This window comes from Rhinolophus sinicus, chromosome 18 (assembly GCF_057876585.1).
Source record: "Rhinolophus sinicus isolate RSI-liver-muscle chromosome 18, RSI-T2T, whole genome shotgun sequence".
Classification (NCBI taxonomy): Eukaryota; Metazoa; Chordata; class Mammalia; order Chiroptera; family Rhinolophidae; genus Rhinolophus; species Rhinolophus sinicus.
In genome coordinates this window covers 28,677,645-28,703,888 of record NC_142518.1, presented here as the reverse complement: position 1 = coordinate 28,703,888, position 26,244 = coordinate 28,677,645, and the positions used below count along the sequence as shown (strand labels likewise).

Here is a 26,244-nt window from a genome sequence, read left to right as displayed (position 1 = left end):
CAATAAATAATTTTTAGTATAAAATATACTAATATTTATACACTATATGAATGAAAATAGTTCATGGGACGTACTTGAAAAAAAACTTGTTTATCTGAAATTCACATTGACCTGGGCATCCTGTATCTTTAGTTGCTAAATCTGGAAACTCTATCCAAGGGGATCCATAGTCAATGACTGATTGGTACAGTCCAGCTCCTCAAAATGGAAAAATTTACAGATATAATTTATGCTCCAGAGCCCCTTGCAGGAGCAAGCTGAGTGGTCAAACTCAGACCTCACTTGAGAGAGCACATTGCTTAGCTTCTTCCCCTTCTTTATTCTGCTTCTCTTACTCCCTTGCTTGTTTCTCCTGGAATCACTTCATTAACAAATCACTCCTTTATGAATCCTTGTCCAAGGGTTTGTTTCTGGGAGGGCATGACTTAAGAGAGATATCTCACAAATCATACCACATCGACGACTCACCGTGATGTAAAAGGAATGAGGAATCACGGTCTTGAAGAGCATTCTGTTTATTAACTGTAGTTTGCACTTATATTATTTTAAAATCGCCATTGCTTACTGTGTCAAGTCCCTAGTAATCAGTGAAGAGCCATGTGTCATGCTTCTGAGAAGCTACTGGGCCTTGCCTAACCCATTCATACTTTTCCCTGCTTTAAAATGACTTAAAAGTAATATAAAGTCAACCAGGCATCTGATGAAACATTGTTTCCACTCTGACATGATATGAGTTTTTAAAAAGAATGCCCCAGCCCAATTGTTCCAGGAAAAGAACAATGAACCATGATGAAATATGTATTGTGGAGGAGAAAGGGGAATTGCTAAGTTGGGTCAGGAAATAGACCAAAGAGACTGGGACCTTACAATCTCGTTAGGGGAATTTGCTGTTCCTTAGTCTAAAATGAATTATGGGGGAGAATGCAAGTCTGCTTGCAGAATGTAAGGAGAAAAGAAAGTCTGCCAGTTTTATTACTTGGCTTTGCAGAATTACTGCACCTCTAAGCAATCAAAAAGGAGTTAACATCTTTAGGTGATGGGAGTTAAGAAAGGATGGGCCACCACATGCCCCAACTTTCTAAGGAATAATTTGGGGGTAACGTAACTCATCTCACTGTGGCAGTCTATTAATGAGTCACCATTGTGATAAATGCATATCGTAGGAAAAGGACATTTTGCTCTACTGATCATCCAAACATCTTGACTCTCTTTCTTAACGAAAAAGCATTGTGCTTGACATGCTTAAGCCAAAGCACCCCTGACTACCATATTCTGATTATCTGTAAACCATTTCAGGTATTCAGAATTTAAAAGATACAGTCTCCTTAGGGATCTCCTTCCAGTTTACAAGAACAAGAAACCTCTGAGTCAATACACTAATATGTGATGAAATATGTCCATGTGGCTTTATAGCTTTGTGGTTATTTATACCCAGCAGGAGATAAGACACAATGAACAAGCCCAGGCAGACAGATTCTGGAAGAATGGTACGAGCACTGTGATACTGGAGTGCATGCCCCTTATTCTTCTTGAGTAATTGTAAAACAAATTAATTTAAAATAGAATAATCTAATTTTGTTTGTTGGGTCAGGATACTTTTTGTTTTTTGAACGTACTCCATCTTTCGCCTTCTCCTTCTCCCTCTCCCCCTCCCCCTTTCTCTCTGGCTCTCTTTCTCTCTGTCTCTCCCTCTCTCCTTCTTTCCCCCCTCCCTCCTCTGTCTTTTTATCTATCTATAGCCCTCTTAAATGCTGGCCTGAATGTAAGCCAAGATGGCTCATCCATGGAGTCCCTAAGAGGCTAATCAAAAATAGCAACACTAAGCTAGTTGCCTATCATCTCTAAATAATTTTGATGTCTGAGATTCAGGAATTCAATAATCAAGAAACAAAAATGAGATGTTTATATAAAGCTTTGTGGGCCACAACATGGGGCTACCCCAAGGGAGGTCAAAGGTTAACTTTCAAGGACAAAGGCAACCATGGTTTAAATTTTTTTTATCATAAAGGAAATACATATTCTTTAAAATGTGGAAAATACTGACTATGGTGATGATCTTTCGATAGTGGATAAATGATTTATTTTATGCTTGCATATGTTTTTCTGTGCAGTTTTACATAAAGTGACACTAGCTTGCAGAAATGCTTCAGGGAAAAAAAGAAACAGGTATAGAGAGTCATCAGGAAAAAAAACAACAGTCAAAAGAGTGTCTGTCCTCTCTCGGGGAATTTGCTGCTCTATATTCTAAAATGAATAACAGGGAGAATGTAATTCTGCTTGTAGAACCTAAGGAGGTTATACCATCAGGCTTTGCAGAATTCCTACAGCTCCAAGCAAAGAAAAGGGAGTTAACATTTGGTAGAAGCAGATAAACATGAGGGTAGATCTTTTTTTCTTATTCTTGTCTTTGAAAATACACTAATCATGAAAGTAAGCCTTAACTCATGCCCCGAGAAGATAAAGAAAATCAAGCCTGATATGAAATGACTACGTTCTTGGCTATCATTTCTGTTTCTCTTTACTTTTCTTGACGAAGTGATAGCTCTGTGCATAGGAGATTCTCACTTGGCCCCACGGATAATGAGTTAGAGGAGGTGAAAGTAGAAACTGAAATTTATGGAAATTCTCTGACTCAGGGCTGCAGTTCAAATGATGAATTATTAATAATTTTAAAAAGCTACCAGGAAATGTATATGACACTTAGAGGTTTCTTTTTCAGAAGTTTAAACAGAAAAATACCAAGAAATCAATGAAAAGAATTTCATTTCCCTGTACATCTCCATTTGAACTGCAGCCCTGAGTCCCAAAATGTAATGTCTTGTCCCTGCAGATAACACAGATGGTTTCCATAGCTGTAATTCCAGAAGAAGTGTAAGTGCTTTCCATTTCAACTCAAAACCTGCTGGCTTTTCGCATTATGTTTTAGGAGTTCTCCAAGAGGTAATACTTTACAGACACCTAGAAGTACTGTTTGGATGAAAATATATCAACCTTATCCTCAGGCGACAGCACTCCCCAATCTGCATGTGTTTTACCTGTCGGAACCCGGGGCTGACTTTAAACTCCGAAAATGTTGGCTATCTAAGTCCACGCTGTAGCTCCGCCCACTTTCAGTTTTTGGAGTTATGATGATTTCTCCTCTGGTTGCTGATCTGAACTTGCTAAGAAGAAATCTGAAAGTATAGAAATATATTTAAAAGAAAGCATTTTCAAATAGAATTTCAAGAATACCATTTCTAATACTTTCAACAGTAAATGATTCTTCAGTAAAGTGGCCTTGGGGCTGAGACGTGGTAGGGAGTTACCGTGCCTCTACAGTATAGGGTCAAGGAGGTTATGACATTCTCCCAAGGACAGAACACTTGCTGGTAAGCCAGGCCTCTGTCCCTGCTAAGAAAAAGACCAGGGACTGTCACCTGAGAATGGAGAAGCACTGCCTGGGCTGAGCCTGTTTGCAAGGTGCTTGAACTCACCTTGCCTAGAGAGGGGAGTTCGGATGATCCTCTGGGACAAACTGAGGTGGCAACTTTATTAGACCTCAGCTCCAGGAGAGCAGCAACTCTGCCCTTCTTGTTCCCTGCCAAGTCCCCTGAGCCTAGAATGGTACCTGGTATATACACTAGAACCCAACCAATTCTTGTGGAATGAGTGACTGAACCCACGTAGTGGGAACCATCTTTATATCTTCCATGTCATTTCTCCATGGGGGAATGAAGTTTGAACAATGGGGTGTCTCATGTAGAATGAAATCTGATTACATTCCCATTTCACTAAATTATTTGGAATTTGAGCAAAATGAGCTTTCAGGAACTGAGATTCAAGTCATGATATAGGCTACTGAATACTCAAAACATGGGGGTTTCCAAAGTTACGTTAACGAAAATCCAAAGCTGTATTATTTTTGTGAGGGCACTGGAAGAGACCAATTCATTTACTCAACATTCTACAGTTTTCTGGAGGAGGGGATGTATCCAAAGGTACTAGGACAATCTTAATGGAATCTTCCAAGTTGTCTCTGTTTCAAAGACCACTGGAAGAGTAGCCTGTCAAAGGATCAGAAGCTTCTTCAATCTAATTAGAAAATTACATATTTGGTGAGACTAGCACTTAATATAATGTCAATCTATGCTGCTCTGAGAACCACCTTGTATATGTCCCCACCTCCACACTTCTACTTAAGGTGTCTCCTCCACCTCGACCACTCTTCCCTCCCCCCGTTTGCCACCCTGGACCCCATTAATCTTTCAAAGTCCTCATCAAGTCTCACTTATAATTTGATGTCTTTTCCGATGGCCCTTCTGATCTCCAGATGTTGATTACCTAAGCCACTTATTTAATATTTATTTAATTATCTATTGCCTTATGACATCTCTTGCAGTTAATCAATGTCTTGTTTTAGAAAGGCTTTCAGGCAGCTTATATTGTCATCGTATATTTCATACTCACTTTTCAGGTGTGCACATTTTTTCCCCCACTGCGTGTTATATTCCTTGAAGACTGAGAACCACCAGATCCGTTTTGAGTTCTAGCAGGCCTCAGTCCAGTACTATGACTGTTTTTTTAACAATTCAGGGTGTACATAATTCATTGTGCTGTGAGTTACTTATAATCTCCCAGCTCCAAGCCCACCACCCTATAACCTACACAAGCCCACCATTCTGTAACCTATGCAGTGATGCCTGAACTGGGGTCTGTAAACTACAGCTTCCAGAAGCACTTGTAGGCCCTGAGTTACTTATTCAATCAAGTCATTGTTTTTGAGGAGCCAGGCCCTGTGCTGAATGCTGCACCACAAAAGCAATAACACCACAGGCCTAGCACTAAGGGAGCTTACAAGTCAGTTGGGGGTAGGGGGTGGGAGATGGTGTCAGAGTGCAATGCAATGAGTGATGCATAGTCACAAGGCATTGTGGGAATCTTGAGGAGTGACAAACGGATTCAACATGGTAGAAAGGATCAACGCATCGGATATATGGTCACTCTATGCTATCTTTTCCATTCATCTCTGCTAATTAATGAAGACATGGTTAGTCATGAGTGTTTGAGTTAGAGGACATTTAGGTTTCATTCCAATTCACAGTTCAAGATTCTAAAAAAACAAACAAAAGACTTTCTGTAGAGCCACATAAAGTCTCAGACAATGGCAGTCTCTCGCATTGATTGATGCTTAGAAAACAATGCAATGCTCCCTGGAAAAGACCATGAAGTGAGTTGGTATGTATTAGAACTCTCACTATCTCAGCCACAAAACTGGCCAACAGCTACCTGAGAAACAAGGACTGCAAAATGCTGCAAAGCAGCTGTTTGCCTTTTGGTCCTTACAGCCGGCTTTTTGGGGGCCCACTTTTCTCTCTTGATGGAATCCTCTTGTCCCCAGTTTCCCAGTTCCTCCTTGAATCTTGCTTTCCTATGTGCTTCCCATTCCTAGTCTCAGTATTTGACACATATATGTGCTTTCTAAATTAAGTTATTGAGGTGGCCAAATGTGATTTTTTCCCCTTAAGGAAGCCTGCATTTTAAACAGGAGATATAATGTTTTCAGCCCAAATAATAAATCTCTGATTTGGATACTTCATATATCAGCATTCAGGTTGGGGGGAGAGGAGTTGACATTCTACAACAAAGGCAGTCATCACCTCTTTATAGACAAGACTGGCGCAGACACGAAACCTTCTACCTAGAAGCAACGGGAACCATTTTGTACAAAACTGGGTATGTCAAATGCAAGAAAAACTCTTGCATGTTCAGATCAGAGAGGACGTTTATTCATCTAAGACTGAAAGTAATTAAAACTGCATTTCTGGAAGAGAATGATAGGAGAATGTTACTTTGGTTGAGTCTCTAACCGTCTCTAGGTCACTGAAGTGACATCAGACTTCAGAAACGAAAGCGTCTCAGGCTGGCCCAGTGGCTCAGGCAGTTGGAGCTCCGTGCTCCTAACGCTGAAAGCTGCCAGTTCGATTCCCACATGGGCCAGTGCCAGAGGGCTCAGTTGGTTGGAGCATTGGGCTCTCAACCACAAGGTTGCCAGTCTGACTCCCGCAAGGGATGGTGGGCTGTGCCCCCTGCAACTAACAATGGTCACTGGACCTGCAGCTGAACTGCACCCTCCACAAGTAAGACTGAAAGGGCAACAACTTGACTTGGAAAAAGTCCTGGAAGTACACACTGTTCCCCAATAAAATCCTGTTCCCCTGCACCAATAAAAAAAAAGAGAGAGAGAAAATACATTTATTAAAAAACAACAACAAAAAAACCTAAAAAGTCTTTATTTCAGAGGTATCTAGAATAAAGATCACAAATTCCCTTGTAAAGGTTGTTATCTTACCCCTTTCTCCTGGGCCCATCATGGCTGGCCTTCTGCCCAGCAGAAGGTAAAGTGTTTGACTTTTTTGCATCCTGGCGCGTTTGCTCTTGGCTTTGTATTTCTTCAGCTCCTCATTAAAAATAATCAGAAGACAATTTTACATACAAAATGTCCAGAAATGAGAGCAGATTTTCTATTCTCCATTCACTTCCGTACATTAGCACAGAAAAAGTCTATAATAATTGACAAGATGTTCCCATCCTAAGATTCCCAGTCACGCAGTTATTTCTCATCTGTTGAGTTTGTTCCAGAATTAAATAAGGACTAAGATCTGGACTCATCCGTGGGGGGTTTGCTGAGATAAGCTTTCTAGGGATGACTATAATGGGGGAATAATACATCAGCCCTCTACAGGTATTTTTAGAGCAGCGGATGCCGGGTTCATGAGAACTACATATCTCTAGAGACGGAATTCAAGCATGGGATTCTAAAAACAATACCCCAATTTCTAAGCACCTAAGCCAGATTTCCTGGGAGGGTGAGCACCTGTGCACACACCTCATGACTTGACAGTCTATATACTCTGCAAGGTGCTAAGGTTTGAGCGGAGGAAGCAGCCATAGCTAAATGCTTAATTCTGTCTTTCTGTGGCATCAGATCTGATGTTACCCATCTGGGAAACCCCTTCCTTGCTAGTGCCACACCCACAAGTGGCTCCGGAAGCAGTTTCAAGCCTCCCAGCCCTTCCTACCAGACTTCAAAACAAGGACTTTAGTCTCCAGTGTATGAAAGATGAGATACCCTAGGAACAGGCTAGAAGATGCCTGCTCTACCTTACTATACAACATATAAAAAATATCCTCCGAAACACAAGTTTCACTCAATATTTAACCAAATAAATTACAGTTCAAATGCACAGAATAGCATTCTCAGCGTGCGGTGTTCCTTGCATTTGGTGACAATATAATTCTTTATCGAGTGAAACTGACCCGAGTCTTGTCAGGCCATGGAGCATTTCTGGCTCTTCACACTAAATGCTGTTAATGCCCGCACCTCCCAAGTCTTAACACACCCAGAAATGCCTCACTGCACTTAAAAATGCTCCTGTGGCTTGGGAGAGGGAAGCACAGTACACAATATCACCTCTTGGTTGAGAACCACTGGTTTAGAAAAAGTAACATTTAAAAGAAATCTGAAATACATCCTGTTGAAAACAAGGATTGCTTTCACAATGTGACAATGTGAATCATTTAATTCATCTGTTTTGTGTTTCCTTCTTAAAATGTTTAGGAAAATATTGCAAGTGCATTTGGGAAAAGAACTGTCTGTGATGAAGACAAATGCCTCCTTTGAAAACTCAGTGTGTCAGATATATGGAAAATCACTGTGGATTTTACCTTCTACTGACTTCCTCTTTTGTTGTATGAACTACAAATTTAGATGTCATGTTTGGAGATGACCTAAGGAATTCAGGAAATTCAACTGTGTTTATTTGCTACATAATGTAGGAAAGTTATTTAGCCTGCCAAAATGAAGATTAAAACAATTTTGAAACCAAATAGTTACTTTAATTACCTGGATTTCTTCTTAAGATGGACTGCCGGACAACATCAGTGCCTAGAACATTGGCTTGCTTGAAACGCTTCGCCTTTTCTTCAAAAAACCATTCACCGGTTACAATCCTTAGCTGCCTGCTCAAGGGAAAAGGGGAGAACATTGCAATTAGTTATTTAGCCAAATAATTAACTCTCAAAAATTTTAAAAAATTGCCAGTTATTTATAGAGTCTACCTCGATCTCTGGAGTATTCTATGGTGATTATTATGGCCGCTATTAGTTGAATACATGCTATGTCCTAGGTACTGGCTAATTGCTCTTCATACTTAATATACTTTTATCCACATAACAACTCTGTGTAAACATTATTATCCCCATTTTACAGTTGAGGAAACTGAGACTTAGAACAATGAAATGATATGTCTTACATCACATAGCTGGTAAGTGGTAGAGCCAGGATCCCATCCCGGCCTAGGGCTCAAGTTCGTAACCACTGCATTAGTGGGTAAATAATTTTCAGTGGAAACAGTGGGGGACAAGTGAAAGTTTTGAATTACAAAGGAGCCATGATCAGATTCTGTTTTAGAATGCTACTTTGATGTAATATGATGACTGGGTTAGGGTAAAGAGAGAATGGGACAAAGACAAGTTGGCCATGGCAATGATCCAGGCCAGAGGTGACAAGATCCATGTCAGGGCAATGGCAAGACTAACAGAGAGGAGGAGATAAATTAAAAATGTAGGTGGTAGAAGGGCCTGCCTGAATTTCACAATCAATTGAATGCTGAAGGTGAACAAGAAGAATCTTTGACTATCATACCCATTTTTAAGCCCCATCTGCAACAGTTACACAAAGCCTTTAGCCTAGTTGCACAAGCCTGTTTACATTCTCAGAACATGTCCCATAGAGGTGTTGGGACAACAGTGTTCACCTACTACTGTCCCAACACTTCCATGGGGGATTGTAATGGAAAATGAGGTTGAAAAGTAGGATTGAGTCATATAATGGAAATCATTGAATGTCACGCTAAGGAGCTGGGCTGCCATTCTGGAGGCAATGAGGGAAGTCTGGCAGTTTTTCTAAAGTTCAGCTTGGATCATACAATCTCTGTAGCATTATATGGAGAAGAAACCAGAAACAGGGAACCCAATTACGAAGTCATTGCAATAGATGATATAGGAAATGTTGGAGGTGTAAACCAGAGTGTCATAGGGGCGTGAAGTGAAAAGACAAATGTGGATACTTGGTCCACAGAGAATGAGAATCAGTAAGCCTGACATGCTGCCTAAAGAAAAGCAGCTGAGAGTCAAATAGAGATTTCTAGCCCCAGAGTATTATACTCGTGTGATTCAGCAACTGATTGGATTTGAAATTAACAATTGAATCCTAAATATTAAAATCACTCCAGAAAAAAATGCCAAATTGTTCTCCACAGCAATTACCCTGAAATCCTACTTCTGAATGTAGGAGAGACAAAACTAAGTTATATGTGAAGCACAGTTCCTCTACTGGGAAAAGAATGAAAATGTTATCCTTGGAGAAAATTATTCATTGAAAGGAAAGACAACAGCATGTACATCTCAGATCTATTCCCAAATTGCTACATCACATAATGAGACCTATTGAATTAGTTCTAAAACTATTAAAATACACTTATGAAAGATGTCAAATCCAAGATGATGTAATCTACCAAAACCAAATGATTCAATGGGTTAAATTATTTCTTGGATACATCTCAAGTGCTCTACAAACTTATGTATTAATATTTATGTTGAAAATCTAGGTGGTAATTGTGCTATCCTAAATTCTAAAGCTGTCTCCTCAAGGTTCCTGTCCCTTAGTTATTCAACAAAATGCTAATCTAGGTACTGCTATTATTGAACTTTGATAATGGAATTAAAGTTACTAATCAACTGACCTTAAAAGAGGGAGACTGTCCTAGATTATCTGGGTGAGCGAAAATTAATCACTGAGCCCGTAAACACAGAGGAAGAAAGGGAAATCAGATGCTATGATGCTGCAGAATGAGAAGCCAGAGAGATTCCAAATGTGAGAAAAATTTGGCGTGCTAAGACTCTAATGTAGAGGTCCATCCACATGCAAGGACCAGAGAGGCCTCTGGGAGATAAGGCTGGCTCTTAGCCAACAAGGAAATGGGAGCCTCGTTCCTTACAACCATAAGCAATCAGATTCTGCCCACCAAAATGAGCTTGAAAGTGGATTTTTTCCCCAGAGCCTCCTGATAGTATAGGAGCTCAGCTGGCCCTGAACTTGACTTCAGCTTTGTGAACCTTGAGTAGAGAATCAAACCAAGCCAACCCAGACTTCTGAGCTACAGAACTGTGAGATAATACAGTTGTGCTGTTTTAAGCTGATAAACTGGCCATTTGTGACGGTGGCAGTAGAAAACGAACACAATAACAAAACACAGAAATATGTATTTTTAAAATATTCAGCTCAGGAAATGAATTGCACAGATGGTGAGAGGATAAACACAGAAAATTCAAAAGAGCAACAGGGTAGAGGCACGCAAACTGTAGCCTGTGGGTCAAATTTGTCCAACTACCTGTTTTGTATAGCCTACAAGCTAGGGATGTTTTTAAAATTTTTAAATGGTTGGGAAAAATCAAAAGAATGCTTCGTGACATGTGAAAATTATATGAATTAGTTTCACTTGAACATATTCATGTTCATTTGTTTATATATTGTCTCTGGTTGGTTTTCTGCTACAACTGCAAAATTGAGTACTTCTAGCAGAGACCACACGGTCGCAAAGTCTAAAATATTTACTCTCTAGCATTTTATTTAAAAAAAAATATTTGGTAAGGTGGGAGGGGGATGGTAGATGAGGGTAAACAGGATCAAATATATGGTGATGGAAGGAGAAGTGACACTGAATGGAGAACACACAATGTGATATATAGATGACATATTACAGATTTGTACACTTGAAACCTATATAAATTTACTAACCATTGTCCCCCAATAAACTTTAATTTAAAAAAAATTGCCAACCTTTGCAATAGCACAAAGAGTTTACACAAAAATAAATTAGAACACGAGGAATAATATCAACCAGTGGCTGAAAATCACCCAATAGTGGCACGTCAAAAATATCGGGTGTTTTTTTTTTTGGTATGTTCTTGGGATGTGGGGTGAGGTGGATAGCACACTAAGAGCAATTTCACATGTGACAGGAGAAAAGTGGGACACATCCAGTCACCATGCCCCAGGAAATGGGTCTCCATATCATCTTTACCATATATGCCTAGAGCTGCCAACACCTAACACAAATAACATCTTCCCAGAATTCTTAGTCACTACCTTTTGCTATCTTTGTAAGAACAGTAACTATAATCCTTTTATTTGCTCAACAGTAACTATAATCCTTTTATTTGTCAGTCAGGTTGCACTTGAGTCATTTGTCATTTCAGAGCTCTATGACATCAGAATCATCTCTTGGGATTATGCCATCTTCTCAGGTCCTGGAGGTAGATGGAAAGCTTAGAAGAATGAGAAAGTAATACCTAGTGAGTGCATACTGTGCACCAAGTAAGGTGCTAGGCACTTTATATATACCTCTAATCCTCACTGTAAGCCATAAAGTAGCTATTATTATTCTGAATTTACAGATGAGGAAACTGAAGTTCGCATGGGTTAAATAGCTTGCACAAAGTTATAAAGGTCTTATGGCAGAAATGGGACTTATACTGGAAGTCCATACTCTTTACATTTGGCCAAATTGTCAGATGAGAACTCATACTTGTCAGCTATAACAATGCTTTGAGTAAGGGTGAAAAACAATAGAAGCCAAGGAAAACCGTGTAGCATTTCATATGATGGACTGTGACTGTTTGTGTTCGTGTGAATGTTGGGGGTAGAGTAATAGGAATAAAGGAGGGATGAAAGGGGAAAAAAATAAACATGACATCCAATATAAAATTTATATTGTTCTCTGCCACATCAATCTAATACTTGAAAAATACAAGGCTTGGAATAGATTTTGTGTTTCCTCTGGGTCATACTCTAGAATAACGAGTTTGACTGAAATTAAGTGAGTTATACTCATTATTTGTAATTAATGATTACTGAGTATTCAGAATTTTCTAGACTTTAATTTTAACATTAAACTTCTGGAACGTCAAACTTTCACTTGGAAGCTTATTTAAACATAAAGTCAAGTTAACTTCTCCTTAGATTTATAGGGGAAAATAGGTAATCTTACTCTAGAGAAGAACAACAGTAACTAAAAGATTCAACTTTCTCCTTTTCTTTTATTAACTACTAGAGACCTCTGAGATAAGATATGCTTATTAGATATGCTGATATAAGATATGAGTTTCCTTATTATTCATAAAGAAACAAGTTAGAATTATTTATAAATGTATTCATTACACATCAACTATTTATTGTAGTCCTACTATATGTCAGGCCTTTTGCAAGGGCTAAGGGTATAGACATGAGTGAGACAAACAAGGACCCTGGCATTATGGAGATGATGGTCTGTATTTACTCCTTTCTCCCTTTCCAAACAGGAAAAGTAAAAAGAAATCCCTAGACTCATTACAGTGAAACTGAAGAATGCTGTAGACAAAGAGAACATCTTTGTAGCTACGGAGGAAAAAAAAAACCACATCCAGATTATATACCAAAAATGACAATTAGAATGACAGTTGACTTCCAATAGTAATCATGAAATCCAGAAGCCAGTGAAATGATATCTTCAAGGTTCTGAGAGAAAATAACTAACAACCTAGAATTGTATATCCAAGGGAAATCATTGTTCAGGAATGAGGGTGAAATAAAGAAATTTTCAGCAAAATAAAAACTGAGATAATTTATTATCAATAGTTTCACTAAAGGAACTTCTAAAGACTGTATCTCAAGAGGAGGTATATAAAGCTGAAATATAAAAAGGAATGGTGAAAAATGGAATTAGTAAAACATGGATAAAATCTAAACAAACACTGATATATAAACAAAATTATAATACCTGAATTAAAAAATAAGATATATCTAAAATATAAGACAAAATGTATATACAAGCCAGGAAAAAATATTTGGAGTTTAAGAATATCAAGTTCCTTTTGTGATTTCTAGGGTAACCACTAAAAACCAAAACACATATATAATATTTACACTAGTAGAAAGGATAAAATGGAATGAGAAAAATATATATCAGTCTATAAATAATATAAATAAAAGCAAATATTACAGTAATCACAACAATAGAAGATGTAAATATTGCAGTAATTACAATGAAGGTCAGCAGACAAAACTCTATAGTTTAAGAAAAAACAATGTCAGCTTAAACTTCTAAAATTATATATAGCATATATTCATAGCATGTATACGTATACACAACACAAATATTATGTATATAGCATATATATAGCAAATATTTAAATACGTATATAATTTAAATAGCATCTATGCTATAAAGAGCCTCACCTTAAGCATATGGACAGGAAAAGACTGAAAGTCAAATAGTAGAAAAATATGTACCATGTAAATATTAACCAAAAGAAAATTGATACAGTTGTATTAATAGCAAACAAAATATAAGACAAAAGCATTTCTAGAGATGAAGGGGATCACAAAAAACACCTTCAAATCAGTAAGGAAAAGATTAACCATCTAATGGAAAATTGGGCAACATACACAAATAGCCATAGCACAGAAAATGAACCAAAAAAGGCCAATAAACCTATGAAAAGATGCTCAACCTCATTAGTAATCAGGAAAATTCAAATTCAAATCATGGTAACATATCCATTTATATCTATCAGTTTGGCAAAAATTAAAAATTTTTATGATACTAAGTGTTGGTAAGATTGTGAAGAAAAATAGATGATGTAATACAGAATTGTGCACCTGAAATCTATGTAATTTTACTAACAATTGTCACCCCAATAAATTTAATTAAACAAACAAAAAAAAGATTGTGAAGAAAACTTTTACACAATACTGGTCGAGTTTTTATATTGGTACAACCACTATGAAAAGCAATTTCACATTATCTTGTAAAGCTGAAAATGCTCACAGCATTTGCCTTGCAATTTCATTCCTAGGTACACTCCCCACAGGAGTCTTCTCAAACATTTTTGGCGGAGGTCAAAGTAAGAAATACACTTTATATCACAATCCAGAAAATACACACACACACACACACACACACACACTCTTACATATATATATACATTTATAAATTTGTATATATTTACATTATACATTTACATATATTTACATATACGTGTATACTCATTTATTAATACACATACACATAAGTGTCTGTATACTGACATTTTCTATTCTATTTCATTTTTGAATGGAAAACCTACCAATAGAGCATGACCCACAGTGTTAAAAACCCCATCCTAGGGGAACTCTTGTACATGTTTGTCAGGCCATATGTACAAGAATGTCATGGCAGCATTTTTTATAACACTATAAACTGAAACAATATAAGGGTCCATCAACTTGAAAATAAATACTTACAGATATTATAGGATGATAGCATAGCAAAGATGAATGTAGTGGTGTTAATATAAACATAGATTTCACAAAAAATGTTGGGCTAAAAAGTCACAAATATATAAATATATATGGTATGATTTCCATTTCTATAGCACTCAAAAATGAAAAATTAGAAAATTTATTACTTAGGAACACATGCAAGTGCAGTAAAACCATAAAGTAAAGCAAGGGAAATAAAAATGCAAAACAAAATGTTCCCCTTCTTCAACTGGGTAACAAATATACTCTTTTTTTATTGTTGTTTAAACTGTCCATATATATTATAGAGAGTCTTGATATGTATGATATTTGCACATTAAAAATTCCCTCTAGTCTATACAGGTATGAAAATACCACACCACAGTGAACAAAGCCTTCTAAAGTGAGGGAAGGCTCTTGTATGGAATTAGTAAGTTTTTCAAAATATCATGTCAAGGCAGTCAAAACAGCTTCTTACCACTCCAAAAATCTCTGGATCAATATGGGATTACTCTGATGTGAATCTTTCTCTTGTAGCTAGATTATGAAATTTTGCTAAACTAGGGGTGATTCTGAAATAACTATGTGGCAACTGTCAATACCCATCAGACCAAAGATCACCAGGAACCCAACCTATGGTTGAACAAGTTGAGATTTTTGTTCATTGCAATGAAGGGAAAGAAAGCACATGCTGTGAATAACTATGGGTGTCTCCATAAAAGGGCATTTGAATGGATTTAATATAGGATTTGGGTTTTTGTCAGGTAATTTAGTGGGAAGTTCAAGGGAGCAGAGATATGCTCTGGATTAGGTGATGCCAAGAAGCAGGGACAATGCTATGATTGGTTTCTTAGTAAGTTTTATCTAAAAGGAGGGCAGACTAGCAAAGCTGTAATTGGTAAGGAATCAGAAGGATATTCACATTAGACAAGAAAAGTGGATGTTTTATAGCTTATGGATTGAACAGTCACCTCACTTTTGTCTATGCTTAGACAACATTATGAAGTGTTATTTTGTCTCACTTCATCACAGGTGCAGAGTGATCTTGTGAGATATTGGTGTTCTGAGATAGTTTATGTCCAATAGGAGAATACCATGGCCTACCTGTGAGTGCCAGGTCAGCTCCTCACAACGTCACGGCCTACGTGTAAGTGTCAGACCACTTTCTAGATGCCAGGGGCTCTATATTTCTCTTTTTTGTAACAAAGGACTATAAATTCCCACCTCCTCTCTCTCTCTCTTCATCTCTTCATGTCCTCTTGTGTGTGTGTGTGTGTGTGTTCCAACCATCAGTGTTCTTTGAAGTTTACTGACAGAGACTCAGTTCATCTATTTCAGTTATATTTCATCAATTTCAGTAATCATTACCATCAAAAACAAAAGGTTCCTCCTCCTTTAAAAATGCAGACTCTCACAAGGACACAGAGCAGCATGAAATGTCACAACATGGCATGAATATAAGATCAGCTCATAAATACCATATTAGAAGTATTTCATTTTTTAGTTCCCTGTCACGTAGCTTTTATCTTCGGGGTCTTTCTGAGTTCAAATGGGGTGCTAATTAGGAAAAATGATCACTATGACTGTCTTGGTGTTGACTGGCAACTACTGCAGCTAGCATAATCGTGGAATTTTCTAGGTCTCATTAAGATAGCAAAATGAACTAATTGGCTGTGTCAGAGTCCCTTTTATTCTGTTTCTATAGACAATTTTAAAACTGGATCTACAGCAACCAACTTGTTAGAATCAGAAGGGGTTGGAGAAAATGTCAAAAGCTGCTCGGTGCATTGTAACAGCTAGCCTCCCTCCGTCACTCCTTGCTATAATCGGTTCAGTGCTAGAGCAATAAAATCTCTTTATTTTTACCCAATCCAAGGTAAACGACAATAAAGGCTGTACTTCCAACTGATTAGAGAATGAGTCACTTTCTGACTCATCTCATCTCTTAGAGGTCAGGGTGGAAATTTCAATTTTATGGTCTATTAAACATGGAGACAGCCCGGTGTCGCTACAGCATTCTCTCACAGCAAAGGGCGTTCACTGCCAATAAAATATCATTCACGCTTCCTTTTCAAGAAACACTCCATGAATAGCAAACAAGATATTTCCAATACTGACAGAGTAAGTCTCTGAGATCACACAGACTAATAGCTGGAATATTGGCAAAGTAATCGCCCTGATTTTCAGCTTTAAAAATGAGGAGGGATTTTGATATGTCAAATTAAACACTCATCATGTAAATATCAGTTGTCACAGAAAGATAGAACTGTAAGTTGTTGTCACAGAGGTATAAGAATTACACATTGAAAGCTCTGTTTATTTCTTAGGACATTTTAATGCATGAAGACAGAATTTACTCTATTGATGAGACAATAATGTAATAAACTCACCTTCCTCCTTAGACTGAGAAATCACTGAGGGGAGTCCATGTTTTATTCATCTTTGTATCCTTATTCCCCAATATACAAACACTTTATCAATAAATGTTGTAAGAGGGATGGATGGATCAAGAGACATAACAATGGCTAAGTGGATGGTTGGGTTTTTAAGTTATTGTTTCACCAATAAAAGAAGTATACATGATTCAGATGGTCCATATTGATGTATTCACATCTTCTAGGGAAGGCACAGAACTTTCAATTTGTTATTATTTATTCTTCCACCTTTCTGACAACAACTTACCTTATATTTTTCTGTAAAAACTAGAAATTTGCTCTGTTCAGAGGGCAAATATATTTGGCATGGCTCATGTTTTCTGTTTGGTTTTTGGTGTGTGTGTGTGTGTGTGTGTGTGTCCCCATGCTTCTGACAGAAGGTAACCACATTTGTTCCATAACTTGCTTAAGCCTGAAATGCTTTAAGTGGAATCCTGTCATCTACTCAGTCATTCACTCACTTATTCATCCATCCACCTATTCATTTAACACACATTCATTGAGTAATTACTATAGTTATTCTTTTATGCACTAGAACTACATCAGTGAACATTATAGATAAAACCCCATGCCTTCATGGTTATGAAGCTTATATTCTAGTGGAGGAAGAAAGATAATAAATAAAATAAGTAAATAAGTAAGATAAATAAGTAAAATATGCAGCATATTAGTATTAAGGGAAAAAACACATAAAGTGGTTGTATTAGTTTGGGCATGCTATTTCTGTAACAAACAACCTACAAATTCCACTGACTCAGCACATTAAAAGTTTCTCAATATAAAGTAATGTTGATCTGACAAGATTTAGGGGAAATTTTGTGTGAATTAGACCTGCAGTTACCATCCTTACTGACTAGCAGTCGAGTTGATGAGAAAAACATTCAGTTAGCAATGTGTGAATACATTAGCTCCTTGGGTCCTGTATGGAAAAGTATGCTTCAGTTATTGTAAGTGGCATTTGGAAGTTAAAGACAAAATTCCTCTCTCCATACAGGAGCCTGAGGCAACTCCTGATTGATTGAAGGGCTCATGAGTCATACTCCCTAGTTACTGTGGTCTGAGCAAACTAAGAGTCCAGGGTGTAGAGAGGATGGTCAACAGTAATGGAATGAAAAATGGAAATGATTAAATACTAGGGATCAATATAATAATAATGTATAAGAATTGGGAAAATATTTTGAGAAATTCCTTATAAGTCCTCAGATTCTGCAACTGGAAGGTCTGTCATTTGTTAAAAGTTCCAATTCCTTCTTAATTGCCTTAAAATGGCAAACCTCTCCTTGGCAGTGTCTGGTAGGAAAAGAGCTGGGCGGAGAAACAAACATCTATTCCAATTCTACTAATGCACATTTTAGCCTTTTAGTGTTCTTATTTCTACTATGTATAAAATATAACATCAATTGACTCTCTTGCCTAATAGGTATATTTTGAGACCGTGGAGGACTAGGAGTAACTGTGATCCAAAACCAAATCAGCTCTCATAGGGCCTGAGGCTCCAGTTTCGAAATAAGCTCAAGCCTTTATTTGATAAAGGTAATACTGAAAATCTAATGGCCCCTTGCCCGCTACAAGAAAAATGTATATTCTCAATAGATACATATTATTATACAGTGTCTCACTAAGCTTTACAATTTTTCAATTAGTCTATCAATTAAAAATTATGTTTATGAGAAAATGAGATATGACCAAAACCAAGAGAAACAACAAACAACAGAATCAGTCTCATAGGGGACTCAGATAATAATAGAGCTATAATTCATAGACTTTAAAATACAAATAATTTATTCAAGAAATTATAAGAGGGCCGGGCGGCTCAGGTGGATGGAGCTCCATGCTCCTAATGCCGAAGATTGCCGGTTCGATTTCCACATGGAACAGTGGGCCCTCAACCACAAGGTTGCCGGTTCGATTCCTCGACTCCCGCAAGGGATGGTGGGCTGCACCCCCTGCAACTAAGATTGAACACGGCACCTTGAGCTGAGCTGCCACTGAGCTCCCGGATGGCTCAGTTGGTTGGAGCACATCCTCTCAACCACAAGGTTGCCAGTTGGATTCCCGAAAGGGACGGTGAGCTGCGCCCCTGCAACTAGCAACGGCAACTGGACCTGGAGCTGAGCTGCGCCCTCCACAACTAAGATTGAGAGGACAGCAACTGGACTTGGAAAAAGCCCTGGAAGTACACACTGTTCCCCAATAAAGTCATGTTCCCCTTCCTTAATAATTTTTTAAAGGAAATTAAAAGAAAAGAGTGAGAAGGTCAACAGAGAGGTAGAAAATATAACAAAAGCAAAATGAAAATTCTAAAATTGAAAAATCACCATTGAGTTTATGAACTAAAAAGATGGATTTAATAGCACATTAGACATGGCAAAAGACAAGATTAGTTAATTAAAAGACAATGGAAAGAAGTATAAGAGATAGATGAAAGATGCTGAGTAGAACTAAGATATGTATTTGGAGTACCTGGAGTAGAGGAGAGAGAAGTTGGGGAACAAGCGATATGTGAAGAGATATTATCTGAGAAAATTTCAAATATGACAAAAGACATTAATAGGTGCAGATTTAAGACATGCTAGAAACCCCAAGATGGATAAATACAATGAAAATCAGACCTAGGCATGGTATAGTAACTGTTGAAAACCCGACAGGAAAGGGAAAAATATTAAAGGCAGTCAAAGAAAAAATATCATTACCTTCAAAGGAGCAACAATATAGTGACATCTGATTTCTTAATAGAAACACTAGCCACTAGAAGCAAATAGAATGAGTAATAGTAATACCTTCAAATTACTGAAAGTTAATAATTCCTAATCTAGAATTCAATGACCAGCAAAAACATGTTTGAAAATTAAGAGTGAAATAAAGCCATACTCATAAAAACAAAAATTGAGAGTATCCATCAATAGCAGAAGTACACTGAAGGAAATACTAAACGGTACCGCTTAGGCAGAAGGACAATTATCCCAGATAGAAACATAGAGATGTAGTAACAAAAAATATAGAGCAATGAAAAGAGTAACTGTGTAGTAAATCCAAGTGAACAATGACTATAAGATAACAATAATATCATGTGGGATTAACTAAATTATAGACTGACTGTTTCTGTCTTCCACATAATTCATATGTTGAAACATAATCCCCAATTTAATGGTATGTGGAGATGGAGCATTTGGGAAGTGATTGCTGCCCTTATAAGAGAGAACCCAGAGAGCTTCCTTGAACCTTTCACTGTGTGAGGACACAGTGAGAAGACAACTGACTATGATCCAGGAGACAGGCCCTCACCAGACAATAAATCTGCCAAAAACTTGATCATGGAATTCTCAGTCTCCAGAACTGTGAGAAGTAAATTACTGTTGTTTATAAGCCACCCAGTTGATGGTGTGCTGCTGTAGCTGCCTGAATAAACTAAGATAAAGTGTATGTGTATGAATAAATACAAATACAAATATGTGTTTGTGCAACTGTATATAGGTATAGATACATATATGGATATTTAAACTATACAACAATAGCACTAGAAGGGGAGTAAAGGGAGTTAAAAGATTTTAAGGTCCTGGTATTGTCTTGGAAGTACAAAAAGTTCTAATTTATATTAGAGTTTAATAAATAAAGAATGTATGTTGTAACCTCTAGCATAATCATTAGTTGAGTGATAAAATGTAAAAATAACAGAGGAGAAAAATATAATACTTAGACAACCTAAAAGAAGGCAAACAAATGGAGAAAAAAGAACAGAACAGATGGGATGAAGAGAGAGCATGTAAATAGGTGACAGATTTTAAGTAAAATATATGAGTAATGTAATTACTACAAATATCCTAATTAAATGACAACAACTGTTGGACAGGATTTACAACACACACACTCACAAAATTATATACTGCTGACAAGAGACACACCTTAAATATAAGGAAACAGAACAGCTGAAAGAAATGGGTAAAAGAGAATTTACCAAGCATGAACTAACCCAAAGAAAGCTGTTGTAGACATACTAATTACAAACAAGGTAAATTTCAAGGAAAAAATAATAACTAGAAATAAGGAAGGATTTTTCATAATTACAAAGGTTTCTATACACCCATAAAATCTCCCAATCTTAGATATTTAAGTACTCAAGACTATAACTCTAATATATATAAAGCAAATATTAACAGAACTAAAAGGAAAAGTAGAAAATCCGTAACAATTACTGAGAGAGGTTAGTATATATCTCTCTTAACATTAGATAGAATATGTAGATAAAATATCAGTAAGGATATGGAAGATTTGGACAACACAATTAACAAATATCATTTAATAGACATATCTAAGATATTCAAATCAACAACTGCAGAATTCATTTTTTTCCAAGGACATAGGAAACATTTAATACAACTGACTATTTGCTAGGTTGAATTTCAAATATTGAAATCATACAGAGTATGTTCTCTGGCCACAGTAGAATTAAGCTAGAATTCAATACCAAAAAGAGATACAGAAAAATCCCCACAAATTTAAAAGTATAGAAAGACAATTATAAATAACTCATGGTTAAAGAAAAAGATCACAATGGAAATCAGAATATAGAATGAAATGTGTACCATAAGAATAATTGATATAAAAATGTGTGGGATGCAGCTAAAGTAGTGAAAACAGGAAAATTCAATCCTTAAATGCATATGTTAAAAAAAATGCATATGTTAAAAAAGAGCAAAGGCTAAAAAAATTAAGTGTCTAAGCATCTGTATCAAAAAGCTGTTAATGAAAAATAACTTAAATTTAAGGAAGGTAAAAGGAAAGAAACAAATAAGGAACAAGGCAGAATTAAATAAAGTTGAAAACAAATATGCAATGTGGCAAGAAAAAGAAAAAAAGATGTGTTACCAAAAATAAAAAATAAAACATTTTTCACAGGTGACATTATAGTGTATAATAAAAATCTAAAAGGTTTCGGAGAAACTGCTATAATTAATAAGTGAATTTAATAAGACGGTTAAATACAAGGTCAGATGACCCAAGTTAATTACATTTCTATAACTGCATATCAAAACAATTAGAAAAAAAATTTAAAGGACACTATTTATAATAACAAAAATCAAATACTTAAAAATAAATGTAATAATACATAAGACTTATTCCAGGAAACTATAATATGTTATTGACAGGAATTACAGAAGACTTAAATAGATGGAGGGGTACATAGTGTTTGTAGATTGAGACTAAAATTATTGAAAGATTTCAATTCTCCCACAAAGCTATCTACTGATGTAATATAATCCCAATAAAAATGCTAGTAAGGTTTGTTTTGTGGAAATTGTTGATTCTAAAATGTATATGAAAATACCCAAGGTCAAGAGTAGCCAGCTCATTTTGGACAAGAACAAAGTGGCAAGTCTACTGAATATAAAATTTTACTATAAAGCTACAATAATTAAAATAATGTGACATTGGCATGATATTAGACACATAATAGAGTGGTTAGAAATGATACTTGATTTGTGAAGATGACACTGTAGAACACTGAAAAAAATGACAGGCTTTTCCATGAATGTTGCTGCATCAAGTGAATACCCATATTCAAATATAATAATTAATCCTTAACTCACAGCGATACACAAAAATCAGTTCCAAGTATATTGTAAGTCTAAAGGTAAAAGCTAAAACAATAACAATTATAAAAGATCACATAGGTGAATATTTTCATGATTTGGGAGTTTGAGAAAGTTTTCTTTATCAGGACACAGGAAAAATCTCACTAATCATAAAGGAAAAGATGAACAAATTGAGTTGCTAAAAATTAGAGATTTCTGCTTATCAAATGGCACCATTAAGGAAATGAAAAGGCAAGTCAAAAGGTGGGAGAAGATACCTTTTTAACACAAGTAGCTGCTTGTATGCAGAATATACAAAGAATTCCTTCCAATTAGTCAGTGAGAGACAGACAATCCAATCGAAACAATAGGCAAGAGACTTGAACTAGCACTTCACAAAAAAGAGATGTTCAGTAAACTGAAAATAGTCTTTTTCATTAGTAACAAAGAAAATGCAAATTGAATTCACTCCGCACCTAGCAAAATTACAGAAATGAAAAAAAAGCACAAAAACCCAGTGCTGGTAAAAAATGTTTTGCTAGTGAGAGGGTAACTTGGCACAACCACTTTGGAAAACTATTTGGCACCGTCTACTGAAATTGAACATACACATATTCTACGACCCAGGAATTGTACTCCCATGTATATATATCCATAAGAAATACATATATATGTACCAAGAGACATGCACAAGAATATTTATAATAACATTATTTGTAAGAGCAGAAAACTGAAAACATCTCAAATATCCATCACTGATACAACGGTATATAAATCCTTGTATATTTATAAAATATAATATCATAAAATAGTGAAAATGAATAGATGACCACTATTGCAACAAAAATGGATTAGTCTCACAAATATAATGCTAACCAAAATAATTTATAAACAAATACACACTGCATAATTCAATTTATATAAAGTACAGACGGTCCCCAACTTATGGTATTTCCGCTTACAATGTTTCAAATTTACAAAGGTGCAAAAGCGATACACATAATAAACTGCATGAGATATTTAATACTTTATTATAAAATAGGCTTTGTGTTAGATGATTTTGCCCATCTGTATGCTATGTGAGCGTTCTGAACTTGTTTAAGGTAGGCTAGGCTAAGCTATGATGTTCGGTAGGTTATGTGCATTAAATGAATTTTTGACTTACAATATTTGTCAATTTACGATGTGTTTATCCAGACATAATTTCATCATAACTTGAGGAGCAGCTGTATAAAAAAATCCATCGCTAATCTATGGTATTAGCAGGACAGTGCTTATAATTGGGGAATAAAAAGAGAGTAGTGATTGGGATGAGGAACGAGAAAGGCTTCTGGGATGTTAGTAATGCATTTCTTTTTTCTTTTTTTTAAAATTTATTGGGGTGACAATTGTTAGTAAAATTACATAGATTTCAGGTGTACAGTTCTGTATTACATCATCTATAAATCCCATTGTGTGTTCACCACCCAGAGTCAGTTCTCCTTCCATCACCATATATTCGATCCCCCTTACCCTCATCTCCCACCCCCCCCCACCCCCCTTACCTTCTGGTAACCACTAAACTATTGTCTGTGTCTATGAGTTTTTGTTTCTCATTTGTTTGTCTTGTTCTTTTGTTGTTTTTGGTTTATATACCACATATCAGTGAAATCATACGGTTCTCTGCTTTAGTAATGCTTCATTTCTTCACCTGAGTCATAGTTACACAAAAATTACGATAACTCGCCAAGCTGCACACTGCTGCTTCTCATTCAGGGGCTACTTCTGCTCTTCAGGGGACATTTAGCAATATCCGGAGGAATTTAACAACTGGAAAGGGAGATGGGTGCTATTGGCATCTAGTGGGTAGAGACCGCGGATGCTGTTAAACATCTTACAGTGCAAAGAGCCCTCCCACCCCAACAGAGAATCCTAATGCCCAAAATATCACTAATGCTGAAATTGAGAAACCCTGTTGTACACTTGTTACTTGTGTCCTTTTGTGTAAGTTAACTCTAGTTTTAAAAATGGGAGGCGGGGCACGTGCTTATGTATCCATAAACAAATGAGGAGCTACTCTATTTCCAAGTTTTCCTATTTCTATTTCTTTGCTTCTTGTTAATTTGATTTGTTGTCTTCCAGTGGTCACTAATTGCTGAGAGGGACGAATGAGCCTGGAAAACTGTGTGGAAGCAAAACTGAAATTGAGGAAATTCTGCCTATTTATTTATTTCCTCTGTGACTCATTATTTCACTATACTGGAAGGGCTTTTATATCTAACTCTGAAATGCTAAATTAAGGGGGGCAGAATTGGAGAAACCCATTACCCCACACTGAGACAAGTTTTCTAAGAAGTGTCCAGTGCTCTCTCGGCCTTAGCATCATCTTCTTAGATACCTGCGTGCCATGAGAGCCAACTGGAGGAAAAAGTGAATGTGCAGGCTGAAGCACTAAAGGGGAAAAATGAGGCAGAGGTCCAAGTAAACTGCTAGCTCGTGCAACTGTGGAAGCCACAGGAGCAGAAATGAGGAAGGCCAGAAGCCAGGGATACCGGAACAAATTGTTGGACTGCATGCCTAATGTGTAGAACTTCTCAATGGATCCAGAACATACATCGCCATCTGTTTCTCGTGACCACTTTTTAAGGGACCCAATTTTCTCGTACAAAAATAGTCCTTTGCTCTGGACCTGTGACATCCTGGACAAGTTCTGTTCTCAGCTGTGGCTAAATGTGACGTGTACAATAAATCATCTGTTGTCTTAGCTGAAGAAGGAAAAAAAAAGAAGCGTCCAGGGTCTAATGCGACTTTTGCATTACCTATTTGAGTCACAGATGTATCATGTTAGTTTTAAGTAGAAAGCAAAGTACACTATTGATACTTTTTCTGTATAGGTATATAGAGAAATACCCAAAGTAAATAATTTGATTTCATAGGAAAATATCCAGCATTACTTTTGCATCCTAATTTTGTAGATGACTAAATGCAGTTTAGAAAGTGAATACAAATTCCACAAAGGCTGTGTTGCAACCCATATGTCAATGATTCCATCAGTGTTCATTGCCCCAGCTCTGTTAAAGGATGTTTGCTAATTGCAGGAAGTACTAAAAGGAATTTACTTATGTGGTACAAAGAATTGAAGACGGTTGCTTAAGCAAAGTAATGTATCCAAAGAAAGTAATATGATAACTTAAATGTTTCTTTTTTGATTGTTTGTTTTAGAACTGCTTATATCAATCTGATGTTGAAACATAGTATGAATTGCTCAATTCAGGATCACTTTTATGAAAAATAATGCAATCGCTGAATATAGGACTCCTTAATAGAACACAGTAGTCCTTATTCAGAGACTTTGGAAATGGAAGGTCACTCACTCACTACTAAACTATTTACTTTCTTCCTAATGCAGCCTCTTAACTCCTAGAAGAGAATGAGTTAGTGACTAGAAAAGATAAACTAAACCAAACCAAACCAAATCAAACCAACCAACCCACCCAACCTAAAGTGATGCCAGTATCCCCCACCTCAAACACAGAAAAAAGAGAGACCAACATGGAGTTAGTTGCCATGAGATGAGATTATTAGGCACCTCCCAGAGTAGAGCGAGATGAAGGGACCTTGGGAGGGAGAAAACATTAACAGTTGATGAAGGGGGAGATTTCTCAAAATGATGGAGTTTAGTAGGCCCCGGGAGTAATAGAGACCCTATCATGCATAGACTCTAGCTTAACTGAATTTAGAAAGCAATGATTCTTGACATGCACCCAAGTTTGCATAGTGAAATCCATGGCCACGGCACTCCCACAGGCTAAACACAGAGGTGAATGTAAAGGTGCTCAACCGTCATCTTTTCTCAAGAATTAGGTTTGGAGGAAATTTAGGAACTACTCCAGCTTTG

The 26,244-nt window shown here is 36.7% G+C and overlaps 1 protein-coding gene across 8 annotated transcripts in view; it reads right to left on the bottom strand.

The window, feature by feature from the left end:
* Positions 1–26,244, bottom strand: part of SYTL5 (synaptotagmin like 5) — a 212,506-nt gene that overhangs the window by 52,719 nt on the left and 133,543 nt on the right. For 7 of the 8 annotated variants that reach the window (XM_088794824.1, XM_019747829.3, XM_088794825.1 and 4 more), the window contains exons 4-6: positions 7,883–7,998; positions 6,329–6,437; positions 3,036–3,173 (exon numbers count right to left, since the gene is read on the bottom strand). In XM_088794824.1, coding sequence (XP_088650950.1) covers positions 3,036–3,173; positions 6,329–6,437; positions 7,883–7,998 — 363 coding nt within the window. The remainder of the gene's footprint in view (positions 1–3,035; positions 3,174–6,328; positions 6,438–7,882; positions 7,999–26,244) is intronic. The other variant, XM_088794826.1, reaches the window with a different exon arrangement.